Source organism: Cyprinodon variegatus, unplaced genomic scaffold, assembly GCF_000732505.1.
Source record: "Cyprinodon variegatus isolate N-32 unplaced genomic scaffold, C_variegatus-1.0 Scaffold113, whole genome shotgun sequence".
Classification (NCBI taxonomy): domain Eukaryota; kingdom Metazoa; phylum Chordata; class Actinopteri; order Cyprinodontiformes; family Cyprinodontidae; genus Cyprinodon; species Cyprinodon variegatus.
The window spans coordinates 761,846-781,014 of NW_015150566.1; the positions used below are offsets into that span (position 1 = coordinate 761,846).

The window sequence follows — 19,169 nt, forward strand, 5'->3', positions numbered from 1 at the left end:
GCACAAAGTGTCTTAGCAGCAGAGCCAGAAATGTGTGCAGTGAGTTGGCTCATGGGGATTTATGAAAGTTGATTTGACAGGTGAATTTAGAGAGTGTAGAAATGGATCATATGCTTTGTTAGCCCAGCTTCTCCTGCTAAATAGAATGTAAAACATCACTATATCATTTGATTAGTTCATTGATTAGTTCAGCTTTTTAAAGTCTTCAGAATGGAGGATAACAGAAGATTATCTGGCAATTTTAAATGAAAACTTTTAGAAATTGGATATGGCGTTATAGTCACAATCAGCTGACAAATTAACACATTTAACACCTTTCCATGATTACCTGGGAGAAACAGAATGTGGCATTTGCTTTCCCAGACTAAAGCGAAAGAATTAAAGATCACAACCATTAATATTTCAGGTAATACTGTATTCTCAAATGTAGGACATGTTTGCTTCTTTGTTACCGTACTTTGTTCACATTCCACTCTGAGGGACATCCATACAGCCACAGGACATGTAACCCCATCAACACAGGTTCAACATTTTACACAATTCTTCCCATTTCTAGGAAACACACAAATGCCAAAAAAGCAGAAAAGGCTATGAAATACTTATTTCATCGAGGTTAAATCACTATGCAGAGAAGTATTCATATAAACAGGGAAAAAAAAGGTTTTAAACCTAGAGGTGCAAAAACAGCAACAAGCATTTGCATAATATATTCATTTCTTCTTACATCCTTCACATGAAGCACAGGAAATCAAATAGTGCAGAAAACAAATGCATCAGGAGTGGACCAAACAGGTCTGTCCTGGAACAACACGACACCATCATCATATTTAACCTTTTAACACATAATGAAGACTTCACCTCACATTTAATGTTAGATATCAACAGTTTTATAATCTCAGGAGCACATCAAGGACTTTTGGCAGAGTGAAATAAACTCAAATGTAGAAATTAGAAACCTTAACACCTCCACAGTTTTTACCATAATCTGGACATACAAAAATTAACAAAAATATAGAATCTTTATACACCAATAAATAAACATGAAAAACCAAGAAGATGCTGTTCTGTCGGCATATCTGCATTTTTACTTCCGGCTCCCTATTATTGGGCCATGGCGTCCTGGAAGCCCCAGACCTCCAGCAGGGAAATCTGGAAGCTCTCCTTACACAAGGGCGGGTTATCAAAGGTGGTGCACCGGCCTGTGTGCCCGTGGTTCAGCTCGGCGTCGATGTACAGAGCGTTCCCGTCGCCTCCACCCCCTGATTGGAGCAGACGTTAAAACAAACAATAAAAGCTTTCCAAGCTAAATATCTAGATTTTATATAAGCAAACACTGCATCAACACTTTACTCACCCACTATGATGGAGTCGAAGTTTCCAGCCATGAACATGGAAGTGTTTTTGGAGTTAAGGTTGAAGTGGCGAGCTGCAAGAAACGGCGATAGATCTCCAAGAGGTTTGTCAGGCTGCTGTAGGCTTTTGTCTCCATTCTGGCCCTCAGAGGCGGCAGAATTCTCCTGACCCTCGGGTCTGATGGCAGACGCTAACTCAGGGTGGCGGATCACCACCCACTCATAGCGCTCCACCTCAGGCTTCAGCTAAAAAAGGAGAAAACGAGTGAATATATGTTCAGCTACACTTAGTTATGTAAGGCTGTGCCATTTGGCTGAACGAGGTTTCATCATATAAGCATTTTTAGATCTGTTCATAGAAAACTATTTTATCAAAGGTAAAAAATAAATTATTAAAATTCTTACCTTATGCTTTTCTAAATATAACCTTTAACAAGAGGTCAGACAACCACCAGCCTTGCTCAGCTTTCTGGTGGTAGATCTCAAATCCTAAATCCATTTCTCTGCCTACAGCCCCCAGAATGCCATGCAGTGCGTTCATTAATACCAAGCTTGCCATCAACTCACTAACTCAACCCAACTTTGACCGATCATGAATCTGAACAGGCACGTATAAAGGGGCGGGTTCAAGACAGCAGACAAATCAAACATGAGCACAGAAGGGAGAGCGGCATATTTCTCCTGTGAGGAACAAAAACTCAACTTACAAAGAGCTAAAGAAAAGTCAAAGACTGTTGCGGCATGAAAGAGACGGCAAATATGGTGGCAAAGGATTACAGAATGCATAAAGGAGCAAGTTAAGGTCATTTCACACAACCTGCATCCCAACTTTGCTGCATATTAATATGCGTGTCATCCCACGAAGAGGAGAGATAAAAATAAAACACTAAAACATCTGATTAGTTGGATTTTTTTTAATTCAATAATGTTTGGGCTATAATAAAGCTGGAAGGTGATGCCACGATTGCATCATATTAATACAGGAAGTGATCAATCTAAGTGAAATCATCCTGATTATTCTGTGGACAGAACTCAGCGGGCAGATGGCAACAATGCCTAAATGTACAGAAATGCTTTCCGACTAATTAAATGAAACTCCCTGTGAAGACAAACATTTCTGTTTCAGTCTCATGCAGACTGTCTGTACAGAAAGGGATATAAATGCTCATTGTTCCATTTCACAGCAACAGGACAGCTTTCTTCTTAGCCATTTCAACCCGGCGGTGTATGAGAAGCTGCAGGTTGCATAATATCACGTGGTAATAGAGTCTGAATTAACGCTCTGAATTCAATCGCGTCTTCAGTGAAAGGAAATATCATTGCTTCTTGAAAAGCTGATTGGCTGCAGCGGGGAGCGTTTTCTAGGATTCAGATCAATCCTGCAAGCTAGCCTGCCCCGGAGCAGTTACCATGGTAACTAGGCTCGCTAGAATGAATCCAACTTTATGACACCGGAAAGTCAGGATTAAACCTGACGTCGTCTCATTAACCCAGTGATCCTGCTTCGTGGTGCAGGCCTCTGATGTCTATCGTGACATATTCACTATTTAAAAGATTGCACACCAATTTTTGAAGACTCAAATATAAATAAAATGGAACAGAATTTCATTTCTGAAGCTGACAATTTCTCAGCCTGGTTTGCATCAATTTGTTTTATTTTTTTTTAATAGTTTAACTTTTTTTTTTAATAGAGAAAGATTGTGAAACTGGTACTATTAGCATCTTATGCTTTTAATATCTTCCTTTTATCAATAAAGCCAGAATTATAAAGAAAATAGAAACAAAGAAGTGTGGTTAAAGACTCAGAATTACGGCAGACGCTTAATGGACAAAGCCTTTAGACTAATTTCATGAGTCAAAGATTAAGACTTTTGGAAGCTGTGTGCTTCCATATTAAACTAAAAGCACACAATATACCAGTAATGAAACATGGAGGCAGTGGTGTGACGGTTTGTTGCTGCATAAATACTCGTGACAATTTGCATTGAATAATGGAGCCATGAATTTTGCCATTTAGTAGAAAATCATCAATTCATGACCTTTAGCCCAGGTGCACTTAGGTTTTGTAGCAGTAAGTTTCATATAAAGGAGAAATTTACAGGTATTTTTTAGTTGTTGCTCCTTTAGTCTGGACGCTCATCTTAACCTTTCCTCTCCCATCTTAAACAAACGGCATCCCTGACAGACTGGGAACCAGAACACCATCTATTCCGTGTGTCAGGAGGAGTGGTGTCAGGTGAGGGACGAACCAGAGAACACAGGATCAGGTAACTGGAGTTTCCGACCAAGACCTACGTTTTGGTGTTTAAGGTGTTGGTGTGTGTCTAGACACAGAAAGCTGGATGAATAATTTATACAAAAGACTGTTTTCTCATTTTAAGCTGAAATCTTATTAAAAATAAGAAATCAGCTGCGCATGAGGCATTTAATTTGTTATTTCCTGCAGAAAATCGCACCAATAATTTAGTTTTCTCCAACTTTTAGTCCCAAAGGACCCCTATATGTGAAACAAATGCTTATGGTGCCCTCTAGTGACCACCTCGTGGTATTATTCAAAGTAGAAATAAAATGAAGCCTGGAAAAAATACATTGAAAAAAAAAAAAAAAAACACCTTACCCTGAATACAAAACACTCCCCTGTGCCAAAGAAACTCAACTTGTTGCCTCCACGTTTTCTCTCCTCCCAGTCTGTCGACAGGAAAGCTCCACACACCTGGATACAAAAACAAAAAGAATATGACAAGAAAAATTAGCTGCAGTGGTTTTGATCTTTGGATCAGACTTTAAAAACCTGTTATTAATGTTCAGCAAGCATCCAACGGGAAGATCTCTAATGACATCCAGCCATGTGAGATCCAGTTTAAATGGCATTAGATTAAAATAACATTTTAATAAAGATTTAAGTGCAAAGGTTTTTGTCAAACTACTTTGATCTTTTCAGTATAATTTTAATGGAAATATAAGCATATAAACTTTAGTGTATTTGGTTATATGTCCTTTAGCCCTTTGCCCCTAGACAACATACTGGTGGTCCAGAAAGTGTTTGGCCCCAACCTCGCATCAGGGCAGAGACATGGGCAATTAAATGGCCTAATGTTAACCTGGTTGATGAGATTGAAAAATATATATACACATCTCTATAACTAACTAATTCACTAACTAACTAACTATTTTGTTGTTTGTCTTTTTTTTTTGGGATTGTAAAAGAAAAATTGTCAGGTTATTCATCAGCAGGTTTAAAAGAACCTGAATTAAATTCCATATGAATCGTCAAGTGACATTAGGAGAAGAAGGTGCTCTGCTTACATCTCCATCTGTAGTCCTAATGAGGAGCAGAGTGGGTTCATGGCCCTCACAATGAGAGTAGAACCTAAAATCAAGATGTAAGAGATTCCTTCAGTTTCTTAAAAAAAAAAAAAAAAGAGCAGAAGCTGCAAATAGAAAAAAAAAATGTATGGGTACAGGCACTAATAAGATCACCTATTAATGCTGCAACCATGATTGGAGGTGGTAAACAGGAGCTCCGGTTGGCACAGGGCGAAGCGCTCTGGGATCCACGACCAGATGTCATGCATCTCCTTTGCACTTACAATCTCTGAGGAGAACGTCTCAGGATTAAGAGCCAGCTGCACATTTCGCCTGGAGACCCAGAAAAAAAGAAACAGGACGAGTTAGAGAGCTAATTTTCAGGTACTGATGGTGATTCTGGTTTTAAATGCTATTATAGAAAACCAAACTTGATAAACAGTTTGCAGGTACAACATGATGCCAATTTAGAACCAAAAAAACAAAAGGATGATGAAGAAGGGAACCCACCTAAATCTGTGACACAACCAGTGTAGATAACAGGAATGGAGAGCAGATGAGACAGAAGATAAACAAAAAGGAAACCAAAAAAATAGACAAAGACAATGAGAACACAGATAAGCACATTAAACAATTTAAAAAAGAATGAAATTTATCACGCTGCTAAATTTAACAAGGTTCTCTGTTATTAAAGGTCCGCAGGTCAATGCTTCTACACACCACAGTGACCTTATTTCATGTCTACAAATTGCTTTTACTTTTACTTAAGTGCAAAAATCACCTGAAATGTCACTAAAAACATTAATTTGAAGCAGCTTTAGAAAAGTGGGGACTTTAAATAAGAAATTAAATAAGTCACATGTCATCAGGAATACACAAGAAAAGTATTTATAATCCCCCAAACCTCCTTTATCCCCCCAATTATTTTATTTCAAAGGGACAAAGCAAAACAAAGCTCTCCATTATTGGAAGGAAAGAATACGGTTTAACATAAGCTACAAATCAAAATTGTTTAACAGAGTTAAACATTTGCACTCTATCCATAATTTTAATAACTTTTGATAAATTCCACACATCTCTTTAACCTAATCTTGGTCAAATCTGAGCTGTTGTTTCGGACCCTACAGAAAATTTGAGAAAGAGCAATATGAAGACTAAGGAACACAGCAGATAAGTCAGGGAGAACTTCAGCTTAAAAACAACAACAACAACAACAAAAAAACAATGTGAAGTAAAAAAAAAAAAAAACAAATAAAAGTAGCACTGCACATTAAGACAGTTGGAGTTTTGCCCAGCAGGACGGTTTGGACCATATGACTAGAACTGCAGTCGAAAGGTGTAAAATAAAGCATCTTCTTGGGGATAAAATCATGCAGCTAAAGTTTAGACTTAAATCCGATTGATAACTTTAGGCCTGACTTGAAAACTGCTGCTCAGCAACACCCTCCTTCTAGGGATGGAACGGTTTATGAAAACCGTCCGAACCGTTCGGTTCGACTGTCTCGGTTCGATTCGCGTGTGTTGCGTTCGGTTCATGCGAAGCTCCTTTTTCTCATAGGCGAAGCGTTTACACTCCAGAGCAGAAGGTGGCGGTACTGCGACCAAAGCCAACCACCAGTAGTAAACAAGACGAAGAAGAAGCGAAGGGGTGTAGCCAAATGTAGCAGAAAAAAATCAGTTGTTGTGGAGTTTTGTGTGGGTATGGCGAGTGGGAAAGAACAGGAGTTGGAAGACGCGCCAGCAGCACTTTATAGGTCTGCTGTACGGGACCACTTTGCATTTAGAGTGACCTACGATGACGGCGGAAAGAAAGTTGTGGATAAAAACAGTGTGCAAGCATTGTGCAACACGTTTTGTTTATGCTAACAGCAACATGACCAACATGTCAGGCTAACAACCAACATATACCGAACCGAAAACCGTGACCACGAAACCGTGAACCGAACCGAACTGTGGATTTTGTGAACCGTTCCACCCCTACCTCCTTCCAGTTTGGGCTACTAAACCCCAGTGAAATAGAGGTTTGCTGTAGTGTGGTTAAAAGTAGAAAGGGTTAAGAGGTGTGAATACTTTTGCAAGGGGTTGAAATTCAAATTAAGTACCATTTAAGCTCAGTTTAAAGTTCTACACTATTTGACTGCCAACTCTAGGTGGAATTTATCATCTAAATCGATAAGGTTTTATTTTTGAAGCAATAGCTGCATATGGTGAAATGAACCAAAAAGTAAAAAAAAAAAGAAGGTAAGAAGAATAAGAGATGTATATTGGAGGACTTCGGGATCAGACGTTACCTTTTCTGTTTGACAGTGATCCCTTTCTGCTGCAGGGACTTTTCGTTCGTCAGCTGCAGCAGAGTGATTTCCTTGCGGTTAATTAGGCGGATGGAGAAGGACTTTTCCAGCAACTTGTCAGGCGTGACGGTGGAGCCGATGCCTTTGATGAACGCCTGAATATCCAACCTTATTTTCTCGGAGTCCTGCGGCTGCTGGTGCTGTCCTCCTGCTCTATGTTTGCGATAAAACTTAAGCAAGGCTATGGCAACACGGTAGAGAACCTTGTAGCCCTCTACCAGATAAACATCCAGTACTCTGACCATGTGGCTAAACGGCAGATCTCCAAGCACCCAGCGCTGCCAGTCTGCATAGACCTCAAGCACATCCTGAGCTGTGGCGACAATCAGTTTGTGAGCAGCCGTGCAGTACTTGTTGGCCAAGTCTCCGAAGGTCATGCAGCTGGACTCATAGGCCAAGAAAGTCTGATCCAACAATCGTTTCCCCGGCTCGTTGCAAGCCAGTATGCGGCTGACGTGTTCAAAACACTGAGCTTCATCTTTACTGAAGTGGAGGAGCAGTGAAGTAATAGCTGGAAGAGACGGGCAGTGGGAGATGTCTGGAAACTGCCCCGCGATGCAGTTGATGATGCGATGAGCCGAGGCCACAGCGTCTGCTTTCAGACAGTAGCCAGGCACAGGATTCCCATCCACAAACTCTGGCAGCGCGATATGCGAGGATGGCTTCTTTGCGGCTGCCTCACCCATAATGTCACGGTACACCTCTGCATCTGGTGTAACTGTGCGGCAGGGGATGGATTTGATGAGCTGCTGATAGACTTGTGCCCGCAGTTTGTGGTTCTTGGCCCAGTAGCCTTGGCGAGCCATCTGTTTGAACTCTTTCAGCTCTTTACAGTCAACCTTGGTGGGCCCGCTGCTCTTGGCCAGGTCCCCCATTAGGTTCCAGTCCACAAAGGTGCCATAGTCCTCCTCTGCCATGATGATGGAAAATGTATTTCTCTCTGCCTACGTAGAAAAGAAGGAGGTTTCCACCAAGGTATTGATGCCCTTTGTTCCTCCACACAACCTTTGGCACACAACTTGTTGACATTACCTGCCCATGTTGGTTACTAGAAAAACAAACAGAAAAACAACTTAGGTTTGCAGAACTTTAGACTCAACCAGTTGAGTATGTTGATAAATCCCCCCGTCCTTCAGGTTTATTTTGAGCATTGAATAAAATCGTCTTCCCACCTGGTACCAAAATCTCGCTCTGATAGACCAGACAATCTTTCATTGGCTCTACATTAGTCCTTAAACAATTCATCGATTATTGAAATAATCATCAACTAATTTAGTAATTGATTAATCATTAACTGAAGTGTACAGACTAAAACATGCCTTTATCTGATGGGAAAAACCCAATTAGAGCAGTAATTACATAGAATTTATTTAAAAAGAAAATTAAGATAAAACATTTTTGTCTGGGAGCTGCAGGGCCTCTGACTGGAAGTCTCTACAGAGGGTGGTGAGGACAGGGGAGAAGATCACGGGGGCGCCGCTCCCCTGCATCAAGAACATCGCGGACAGGCGCTGCCTATCCCGGGCTCACCAGATCCTCTTCGACCCCACCCACCCCAACCATGGACTCTTTTCCTCACTGGCGTCCAGCAGAAGGTTCCGCAGCATCTTCTGCAGAACGACCAGACTACTGAACAGTTTCTTCCCCCAGGCCATCAGACTAATTAATGCCACAGAACACTCCTCGAAAACATATTTATTGTGCAGGAATAAGGTCTTAGCTCTGTTACACTGGTAGCCAAGTAATCAACATTTTGTTGTCAAGATTCACCTTGTATTTTTTGTGCAATGACAATAAAGGAAGTCTAAGTCTAAGTCTAAATGATCTTCTTTAAGGAAACCTTTGGCTATCCGATTATAAATCGATTAATTGAAAGAAAAAAAAATCATCGACATATTAATGGATTTGCTATATAATATTTAGTTGTAGCCCTACTCTACATACAGGTATAAATAAATTTGACTTTTTTTTCTGTAGACTATCTTGGAATTATTCTGGGTGCCATTTTCTCAATTTCTTTAGCAGTCTAAGTAGAGTATAATCGATGTTGTAACACACCGAGTCTAATCTAAAAAAAATAAAAATAAAAAAATCAACCGCGTGATGAAGGACTCAGTTATTTCAGCAATTTCAGGTAATAAGGTTTGGATAAAATTCTTGTAGAATTGTAAATAGTCATCATTACTCATGGTATAGACTATAAATATCTGCTCAATCATGTGTCTTTAGGATTGAATCATTTTAATGAAATCCTTAACAGCTTTCCTTTTAGTCACATTGTGTCTATTTATACTAGTAAGTAAACACGTCTCACTTATTGGAAGCGTTATACTTAGGTGTTGCTTTTTAAATACAATTCATACCTAAAGTTCAAAATCATGTTATGACCTTACCTCGTTGGGATAAAAAAAATATGTTTTTTTTTTAGTAGAGAAGTACTGATATGAAATTGTCACATCAGTGCCAACATGTTATTTTCCCAATAACATTGTTTAAGTGACTGAATGCTTCTGTGCTAGAGATATGTGTCATGAAACATGGAGGTTCCATCTGCTTCAGCTAGCATAGAAATAGAGCTAGATTAGGGGGAAAATCTTTGCTGTCGGTCAATGTCCTGCTTTGATGTCCGATTAGCAAGATGAGGACCATAGAAACTGCCAGAGCAGAAAGGTATTTTCATCACTTTATCATATCCCCACCCGTTTAATCAATAACACATTTACATCAAAGATCTATCACTTGAGGTGATAAAATGCAGTCCAGTCCACCTGACTTACCAAATGTAGTATGTTGAATAGGATAAATGAATAACTTTTAGATCCAAACATCCCTTTGCAGTTGAAATATTGCACATATTTTGCAATGATGGCTGTAATTTGGCATCTAATGCAGCTTTAGATTAGAACAAAGACTTGTATGTGTCCAGATGGCCCAGTTAAAGCCCACACTTTAAATCAAGTGAATCTATGGCAAGACTTAAAAATACTATCAGCCAAACTGTTTCAAAACATCTTTACTCAGCAACTTCTTTATTATTGTACAATGTTTAAAACTTTCTCAATACATTCTTCCTTAGAATAACTGTCACATGAGGAGGATGCATGACCAAAGTTCACTAAAGCTGAAAAAACGAAAGTCATAAAAATCACGGATTCTTTAACTACCTTTAAAGGAGTCACATGTCACAAATCAAACTGGAACTCTTCAATCCTACTTTAAATAAATAATGAAATCTAAGCAGTCATGTTGTAGTTTTGCACTTCGGAGACTTTATTTTAACCAATCAGCAAAAATATTGCATCGTTTCACCTTTAAAACACCATTTTATCACAACCTGATTCAATTTCCTGCAAGTAAACAAAACATGTGTAATCCCACCATAAAAATATTGTGTATCAATAATTTATCCTGAAAAAAATTATGAGGACAAATTACCACTTAAGATTTCAAATCTCATTCAAAATTAGATCTACCTAAAATTAGATGTATTGTGCATAATTTTGACTTCTGAGGTTTTAATATAATCTTTAAAATTGAATAATATTATCTGAGATAAAAACAAAACAAAAAAACAAATAACCCAGCATCCAGCTGCTGGATATAAATCTTAAAAAAAAACTACCACAGACTACAAGTACGAAGAATAAATCTTAATCTAAACCCCTCTTATGGGCTGTGAGCTGTATTTTTAAAACTGTTACTGATGTAGTTCATCATAAAGGTGCTTTTATTACTAAATATTTAAGGCTGCAACCAACAATCACTTTGCAAATCGATACATTTTTTTATTTTTTTTTTTTTTTTTTTTTAACAGATGAAACTTTTTTTAAATGCAAAATGTTTATATCTTTTTTTTTTTTCTTACAATGGTGATGTAATTACTGCTTTAAATGGGTCGCTCTGTCAGCTAAAGGCCTGTTTTAGAGTCTATGGTCCAGTTATTGATTATTAAATTAGTTAATGATTATTTCATTAATCGATTAATCACAATTATTTTTTTGCAGCCATAAAATATTTTCCAAATGATGAATCTCATTTTGGGCAAGCAAAGAACAAAGGAGATGAAGAGGGAGAGTTCAGTGTAAACATAATCTACCTTCTCTCATATTGCACTGGACTTTAAACCAAATAATTCCTTTTTTATTAACAGTAATGTAACAATTTCTCAATTTCTTACTGATATTTTTTTCTCCTCCACACAAATGGGAAACAACCATATAAGTCAAATGAAATAAAAGGCTTTTAAACATGTAAACTAGCTTTTGCAGTAAAAACCATTGCAACAATCTTGCAGCTGATACCAACTAAACTACATCAATCCCTTGCAATAGCATATTACGTTGATCCTGCGATAACAAATCACAATACTCCCCTCAATTCAGAGCTTTCAGTATTATAGTGGTGGCCTAGTGGTGAGGGCATAGAACTTGAAATCCTGAGGTTGTGAGTTCAAAAATCACTCAAACTCACAAGCCAGGGTGCCACACACACAGAGACACAGAGACAGTCACCCCATGAATCCCCTACAGCAGAGTTCTTCAAAGTTTTCCAGGCCAAGGATCCCCAAACTGATGGCGAAATGGAGCAGGGACCCCTTAATTATATATATTGTATGAAATAGTGTTATATCAAACTGGTCCTATAGTCACTCTATTACAGATGGAGTAATGTAACGAAAGTAATTCCTCTCTGGGATTATTAAAGTATTTCTGATTCTGATTCCTGGCTGATGGGACAGGTGTTGTGAATGAAACTGTGCCCAGCTTGAAAGAGCTCCTGTGTGTCGCTGAATGTGTGCAATGATGACTGAAAGACTTCTTATGCCTCCATTTATCTGTTTACTACAGTGTGTTGCATTCATGGTAATGTTTTTCTTTTTAAGACATTAGAAATTAGGGGGGAATAAAAAATTTAAAAAAAAAAATTCTAATCAACCAAAAAGTTTGCGACCCCCATGCAGTACCTCCATGGACCCATAGGGGTCGCGCACCTCCGGCTTAATGAATGACCGCAATCAGCTGACATTACCTATTGCAATTCTAATTCCTATTACAATACCTCTTGTATTCCAATTATCCGCTGCAATTGAAGCTAACGTGAAGCTGTCATGGTATTAAGCATCGCTGGAATAATAATAATTCTGCAGGGTTAGCACAGCTAGCGTTAGCTTGGCTGCTAACCCCCGCAGCTCTTCTGTGCCAAAGCAGCGCATATAAAACCCAACAAGAAACACATAGCAGAGAATCCATGAAAACATTCCTCATTAGATGATGGCGGAGCCACAGGAACATAAACCTCCAGAACCTGCTAGCATCGGACGCTACATATTAATGGTGTCCAGTGATCGTCTGCGGATCCTCGAGATTACGGATAAACTTTAAGGATTATCCCATAGCTGCGCGTGACATTACATACCAGCAAGATATAATTTACTCCATTAATTCAGATAAAATGACAAGCAAGAAACGAGCTGATTCCAACATGAAGCAATGTATTACCTGCGGGCTGCATGTCTTGAAGACGCGTTCACGTTCAGTAGTGTCGGGCATGCGCACTGCTGCTTAAATATACACTGACAGCCACTCTTTTGCAGAAGTCGTTTGACCTGTCCCGTTTGAAAGTCTATTTATATGGGCCTACTTATGCATTATTTAGAGAATGCAATCATTTTTTACAATCCTCGTGAATTTCTGCCTATGACCATGAAGAAGTTGCATTACAGACCCAGATAAGCTGTTTTCTCCCTGTCTTGTTATGATGCCTTTTGCAAAGGACAGGAAGTACCCTTGCAAGGACAACAACCGATCTCTTTGTTAGGAAGTCAAAACAGCGACCAAACTACAGCCACCCAACACATGACAGTTGTTATTGATAATTAAATTGTGCAATAAAAGATGTCTCCCAGAGTAACCCTGGGGTAAAATGTTATTCAGCTCATGTCCCTGTGAAGTACAGCTGATGTTTCCCAAAAACTCCTTTTAGAAAACATGATTTTTACTTTATTAGGGAAGCATTATTAAATTAATATGCATTTAAAGTATAATTATTTTAAATATGTTAAAAGATGTCTATTCTATCTTTTTATTGTGCGGGTCTCGTGTGCAAAGTTGTAATCCATTTCAGTGTTAATCACAACAAACGTATTCAAAAGTATTTATCCTAGAATGTATTTTCACCTATTTTCATATTAAAGTCATACAATTTGATTTATTATATTTTTATGTTATTAATACATCCAAACCAAAGTTGTGTGTAATTGTGAAGTGGAAACTGCTGCCATCAACACCTTTGTTTATAGATGGTGGAAATAGACCTGTTTTTCCAGTCTAGTCCTGTTTCTCTGACTGTGACCGGCTGGATGTGCTTCATCCTCTGACATGGGACCTGGCTCAGAGCTTGTCTGCCTATCTGTGTGTTTCCTGGACGGGGCCGCCTCTTACAGTTGCTTTTTGTATCTCTGCTTCTGTCTCCTTGAACCCCAGTCGGCCTCAGCAGATGGCTGCTAACACTGAGCCTGGTTCTGCTGGAGGTTTCTTCCTGTTAAAAGGGAGTTTTTCCTCTCCACTGTCACTACAAGCATGCTTAGTGTGAGGCATTGCATTCGAGTCAATCAGTCAATGCAATCAACTGTTTTTCCTTAGATAGAAAACTTTGAATCAATTTAACTGTATGATCTGGTGAACTGTAAAGTGCCTTGAGATGACGTGTTGTGAATTGGTGCTATAGAAATAAACTGAATTGAATTTAAATGAAAAGAATAAATTGTTTTTTGTTACAAATGACATCTAAAAAAATCACTTATTTACATTTAATTTGAATAAAGGCTAAAGGTGTTGTCTCATCTGATTTTACAAAACATTTTCTGCCATATCTTTAGATCTTGACTTTGACCAGGCTATTCCTACACACAGGCTTGCTTGGATCTGAGCCATCCCGTTGTTAGTCTGTTTATATGTTTAAATGGTGATTGATCTCCTGGAAGGTGAACCTCTGCTCTCGTCTCCTGCAAAGTACAGCAGCTTTCTTCCAGGATTGCCTCCAGCAGCTAAATCAGACCTCTCTTCTGTTACCATGTCCACTATCACTGCCCAAAAAAGACACTCTAAGACAAAGGTGCTGCCATCACTATGTCCTAGGTTGATGTGCAAACCAATCAGATCTATGCACAATTCCACTACCTGAACTTAAGGAAGCTCTCTTGTTTCCTGTCTTTTTCTGCTGGATGAACTGATCATTCCAGGTGTGCCTGACCTCAATAACCATGGTCAGACACATTAATCAATCAGTTCATGTAATCATTCAGTGTAATGAAAGGCAGGAAACGAAAGAGCTGCCTTAAGTTCAGGAAGTAGTGGAGTCGTGCATAAAGGCCATTAATATCCACAACTTTGTGTTGGACTATCACTCAAAATCTCAACAAATCATAATTTTGTGGTTGTAAAATGGCGAAACGTGAAAAAGGTCCAACTCTCCCAGTACATTCAAATAGTATGCTTTTATTATAGTATTAAATATAATTTAATTCAGGATAGGACAGATGATATTGCTATTACGTCCAGCAAATCAATAAATCAATAAAAAACACATTATTAGGATGATCGTGGTCCAGTGCTGCATCTTGTTTATATCTAAATATGTTTATACCTTCAGGTCCCAGTCATATCCGTTTAGATAAAACAAAAAACTTGGTTAAATGTAATAAACCAATAAACAGTCATGAAATTGGGGTTAAAAAATTAAAGATAGAAAGCTATTCTTCTTTGTTAACATTTAAATCAGTGACGTTCAATGTCTTTGTTCAGGTTAAAATCAGACACGCCTTAAAAATGTAAACCTCTCGGTATAGAAAGGGAAGAGATGTCAATCGATGGCCAGGGTTTGGAGGGCATATGTAAAAGATTGGAGTAGCTAAGAGTTTAGAACTGCGGAGAGAGAAGCAGATGGTGTAAAGCCAACAAGCCTTTAGGTCGTAGCTTAAGAAGGTTTATGTTTATCCAATTGTCCCAATCCCACACATGTGATACAGCACTGCTCTAACCTAGCCAACCTCTGTTTCTTCCCACTCAACTCTTTTTTAGTGCACTTCTATACAGAAACAAATGTGATAACATTTTAAAAAATAAAGATTTGTAGTTTCACTTAATATATTTGTATCTGTTCTTGCATGAAAGGCACACCAGATGAGGACCGCCCAGCATCTTATTGATAGTTTTAAAGAAATGGAGAATTATCGATTTCCAATCTTGTTAAACAGATGATAAATCACACTCCTGAAAACCCCAAACTAACCAACTGCGTCGCACTGTAAAAAAAGTATTAAAGTGTTTACACTGTGCACAAAACATTGGATTCAACAGACAGGCAGCAAACCCCCATGATACCAAAATTATCAAAAAACAATGTGCAATATGAGATTTAGTCACATGTTTTGTATATTCATTTTGATCATCATTTCATGGTTGAATTAAATTCTATTGTTTACGTACTGTTAATGACTTAAGAATATGCAGTTTTCTATTCTTTAGAAAATATAAGTGTATCATTTTAATTCTTTTGCTTGAGAAGGAAAACCAAGAAAGCCAATATTTTCCAAGTGACATACGCATCTAATATTTTGTAGTAATATGTAATGTTACAATTAGTTGAATTGTGTAAATACTCGGTTGTTATGTTGTTCTTTTTATTAGTCTTTTCATCCTCATTGTTATGGCAACGGTGGTTGGAATCAAACTCCAAACAGATTCCAAAGTCCTTGTAAAATCCATGTGCTTTGAATCATGCCTGAATTATTAGCTTGTCTTATTTGTAGAAATATACCCTCCTCTGAGCCACATGTTCCATGTGACAAACATTAGCCATAGTAAGGAAACTCAGTAAACACAACGTATCTTGTAGATATGTGAACGTTTTTAATTTCTAATCCAGTGCAGACCTTTAAATTTTTAAGAGCATAGGATTTAGGTTTGCCAACTGTCCCTTAGAAATCAACTGTCTCATGTGTAGAACAATTTGGGTTATGATTAAACATTTATAAAATCAAACTAAATTTGTAATGTTGGGGTGGAAGACAATGCCTGGCCAAAAGGTGTCCCTTATTTAAAGTTGGCAACTGTAGTTGCAATTGTTAAAAACTATGTGATAAGAGAATAACAGGAGTTCTCTTATGTTATTTTTTATTTATTTACTGTGCCTTGGAAAAGCATTCATACTCTGAACATTGTCAGATTTATTTACAAAAAGAAAAACAAACTATTAATTAAAATCTTAAAATTAAATGTATATCTAAATAATGTGAATTTTAAAAAATTATGTCATAAATAATTTTCTAATAATAATTTTCTAATTAACCCTTACTCTGATGCAGAAGAGGATTAGGGCTACTGAAAAAAAAAGTTTACTGATTTTAAAATTTTATTTTAGTATAATATGAGAAAAAAGTCAGAATTCTAACTTTAATCTAAGAATTCTGACTTTAATCTCAGTATTCTGACTTTTTTTCTCAAAATTATGACTTTTTTCTCAGAATTTTGGATCTTCATGTAGATGGGCACCATGAAGAGATGTGGGAGCACTCAGCTTCACTGAAAAAGATGTGAGTTGTTTGGGAGGGCCAGTAACACACTAGTGAAAAATGACGAAATTGGGCAACTTTTTACGTGCCTGAGGGGTCCCCGGTGATACTTTTTCATTAATGGAGGAGCAGAAGGTCAGAGATTAAAGTCAGAATCCTGAGATTAAAGTCAGAATTCTGACTTTATTCTCATATTAAACTGAAATAATATTAAAAAAACAGTTAACTCTTTTTTTTATTTTTTCAGTGACCCTAATCCTCTTCTGTATTCATCAGAGGTCCCCTTGTTAGAAATTAGTGTATATTATGTGTTTCTTATTTAGACTTGTTATAGAAAGAACACTTATTATCAACATCACCATCATAAAGACCTACATTATACTAAACTGGTAATGGAGAAGACACTGTCCCCATTGTGAAACATGGTAGTGGTAGCATTATGCTGTGGAGGGCAGTTTTCATCGGCAGAAATTAGGATGCTAGTCTGAATCGGTGACCAAAAGGTGGCACCACTAGCTTTAAGTTCTTGATAGGTAACTATTTTTCCTTCCTCTTACATTTCAACAGGCATTACTAAAGTGTGTGAGTAGCAAAACCGAAGGCGTACTAAGTTCTCATTTTTGTTTCAGTCATCCCAATCAAATAAAAATTCTCTTTCAGTTTCCTCTCTGACCAAAACATAAGTGACCCAGGATTCCAGCGCTGTATTTTAATAGGTGCCCTCCTTGACGATCAATTCAGAACCATAGCCTTTGGTCTCAGCATTGAGACTGAAAGACGCTGTCATCCACTGGCGTGGCTCTATTGTGTCTGTGAAAGACCTAAGTGCCACTCTGGGTATTGTTTCGATTGAAGGGGAGTAAGGTTACCATGGAAACCATAGGATGCCCTCTCATAGGCTATGGGATAGAGAAAAGGCAGGGCCAACGAAGAGGAGAAACAGAGTAAAAAGAAAATAAAAAAAAGTAGATTCCCAGGCTCAAATTAGTTTCTGTTCTTTTTTTCTCTCCCACATTTGTGTGTTTTGTGCCAAAAGGATCTCCAGTGGGTTCAGACAAAGATTCTGGGAGGTGAGGATGTCTGTGTTTGCGTTTTTGTGTGAGTGTTTTTACTGTCTGCCTCTTGGCTTGGTTTAGAGACAGAGTTGCTGAGATATTTCCGTTTCTGTCTCATGGGCTGGTGACAGCGCTTTTGTTTGTGTTTAGCATCTCTGTCATTCAACTCAACATGCTGGAAAACAAAGAGAGAAAACTGCTTGCTTAAAGTGGCTCTGATTACTGTTCCTGCTATCCTTTGTCCTCAAACCGTAGTTAAGCACTTCATGGAAAAAGTGACCAGTTAGGTGCAGAAATGGAAAAAACACAACTTAAAAGTCTGATGAAAATTAAACTGTGTGAACCCAAAGGGAGGATTGTGACTCTGCCTCAAAATATTGAACGTTCAGCATGATGAGTTCAAAGTTTTTTGTTTTTTTTTCATGTTATTGCTTTGACAGAAAGATCTTGAATGCTGATGATAGAACACAATGCGTGTTGCGCTGCGGCCTCGTAGGTAAGCCACAGTTTCATTGTTTCAACAGCGTTTATAAAAAAAAATCTTAAATAACATACAAGAGATGATTTTCTTCATATCAACCAGCCTTTATTGATCTTACAAGATGAGAATATCATAGAACCTCCTGACATTTATTCATATATGTTTCCTTATAATGCTGTTCTGCAACACACAGGATACACTATTTTCTAATTTCCCTTGTTTATAAGATATAACAGGAGCTCTGCACATGTCCAGGTGTTTTTCACCTTTAGATTAGCCTGCTTGAATCTTGTAATACTTTCCTAGAAACACCAAAAACAAGACCTTGAACATAACACTAAGTTTTATCCTTATTTGTGGCCTTAACTTTGCAATACGGCTAAAAACTCCTTATGACCAAACAGATTTCTATGACATCTACCTCACACAAACAGAATAAGAAGGTACAATGCGCTTTTTATTTCATTTGCATATGGCTTCCAAGGAGAAGGGTAAAACGTATCTTCTGGTAGAATTGTGCAAAATATAATAAAAAAGAAACTTTATTACAGAAAACTGTTTTTATCTTGAATAACAGAATATTAAAAAGAAACAACTTTATATTTCACAAATGGCTAACTTATTTCCCTGTGCATAATAGGAGTATTTGTATCTCTTAAACAGTTCACAGCAAAACACGCTTCCTTATTTTGGATTTTTTGTAGTTTGTTTAGGTGTCCAGAGCAATATATCTTTAATAAATGTTAGTAAGTGTGTGCATGTTGCTAAATAAATACAAGATTATATTCATTGTTATTCAGGTTATTCATACGGTGCCAGTTCTCAACATATCTAAAGGCACTTGAAAAAGCCAGTTTAATGAAATCATACAAATAAATTGGTTAAAATTGTCCTACCTAAGAAAACCCAGAAGATTGTATTGAGTCATTGGCTTGTGACAGTGGACAGTCGCTGGCATTTACAGCAACCCGTCACACAGAGAATGAATGAAGCGACTGTGGGAAAGAAAAACTCCCAGTTAATACGAGGAAATATCCAGCAGAGCCACATTCA

The 19,169-nt window shown here is 37.9% G+C and overlaps 2 protein-coding genes across 4 annotated transcripts in view; one reads left to right on the forward strand and one right to left on the reverse strand.

The window, feature by feature from the left end:
- Positions 1-370: 370 nt before the first annotated feature.
- Positions 371-12,663, reverse strand: tbc1d24 (TBC1 domain family member 24). 3 transcript variants are annotated; one of them, XM_015375164.1, is made up of 8 exons: positions 8,182-8,204; positions 6,950-8,057; positions 5,169-5,174; positions 4,833-4,991; positions 4,659-4,722; positions 3,970-4,065; positions 1,355-1,598; positions 371-1,259 (listed from the first exon to the last, which is right to left on the reverse strand). In XM_015375164.1, the coding sequence occupies exons 2-8, from the start codon at positions 7,924-7,926 to the stop codon at positions 1,102-1,104; spliced, it is 1,704 nt and encodes a 567-aa protein (XP_015230650.1). In that variant the 5' UTR covers positions 7,927-8,057; positions 8,182-8,204; the 3' UTR covers positions 371-1,101. The 3 variants fall into 3 exon arrangements, with proteins under 3 accessions (XP_015230650.1, XP_015230649.1, XP_015230651.1); XM_015375163.1 differs by lacking the exon at positions 8,182-8,204 and adding an exon at positions 12,508-12,663 and having other exon boundaries at positions 372-1,259; XM_015375165.1 differs by lacking the exons at positions 5,169-5,174; positions 8,182-8,204 and adding an exon at positions 12,508-12,658 and having other exon boundaries at positions 373-1,259.
- Positions 12,664-17,510: 4,847 nt separating this feature from the next.
- Positions 17,511-19,169, forward strand: part of LOC107084988 (alpha-1,6-mannosylglycoprotein 6-beta-N-acetylglucosaminyltransferase B-like) — a 24,191-nt gene continuing 22,532 nt past the window's right edge. Inside the window, exons 1-2 of the mRNA XM_015375077.1 lie at positions 17,511-17,650; positions 18,076-18,131. Coding sequence (XP_015230563.1) covers positions 18,106-18,131 — 26 coding nt within the window. The 5' untranslated portion in view covers positions 17,511-17,650; positions 18,076-18,105. The remainder of the gene's footprint in view (positions 17,651-18,075; positions 18,132-19,169) is intronic.

What these genes read in the sequence shown, in the direction of transcription:
- tbc1d24 (XM_015375164.1), bottom strand. Translation starts at nt 7,926, where the DNA reads ATGGCAGAGGAGGACTATGGCACCTTTGTGGACTGGAACCTAATGGGG. An exon ending in CATGGTTGCAGCATTAATAG is followed by an intron (nt 4,723 to 4,832) that starts GTGATCTTATTA and finishes TCTTGATTTTAG; the next exon opens with GTTCTACTCTCATTGTGAGG. An exon ending in CTTCGACTCCATCATAGTGG is followed by an intron (nt 1,260 to 1,354) that starts GTGAGTAAAGTG and finishes TGCTCCAATCAG; the next exon opens with GGGGTGGAGGCGACGGGAAC.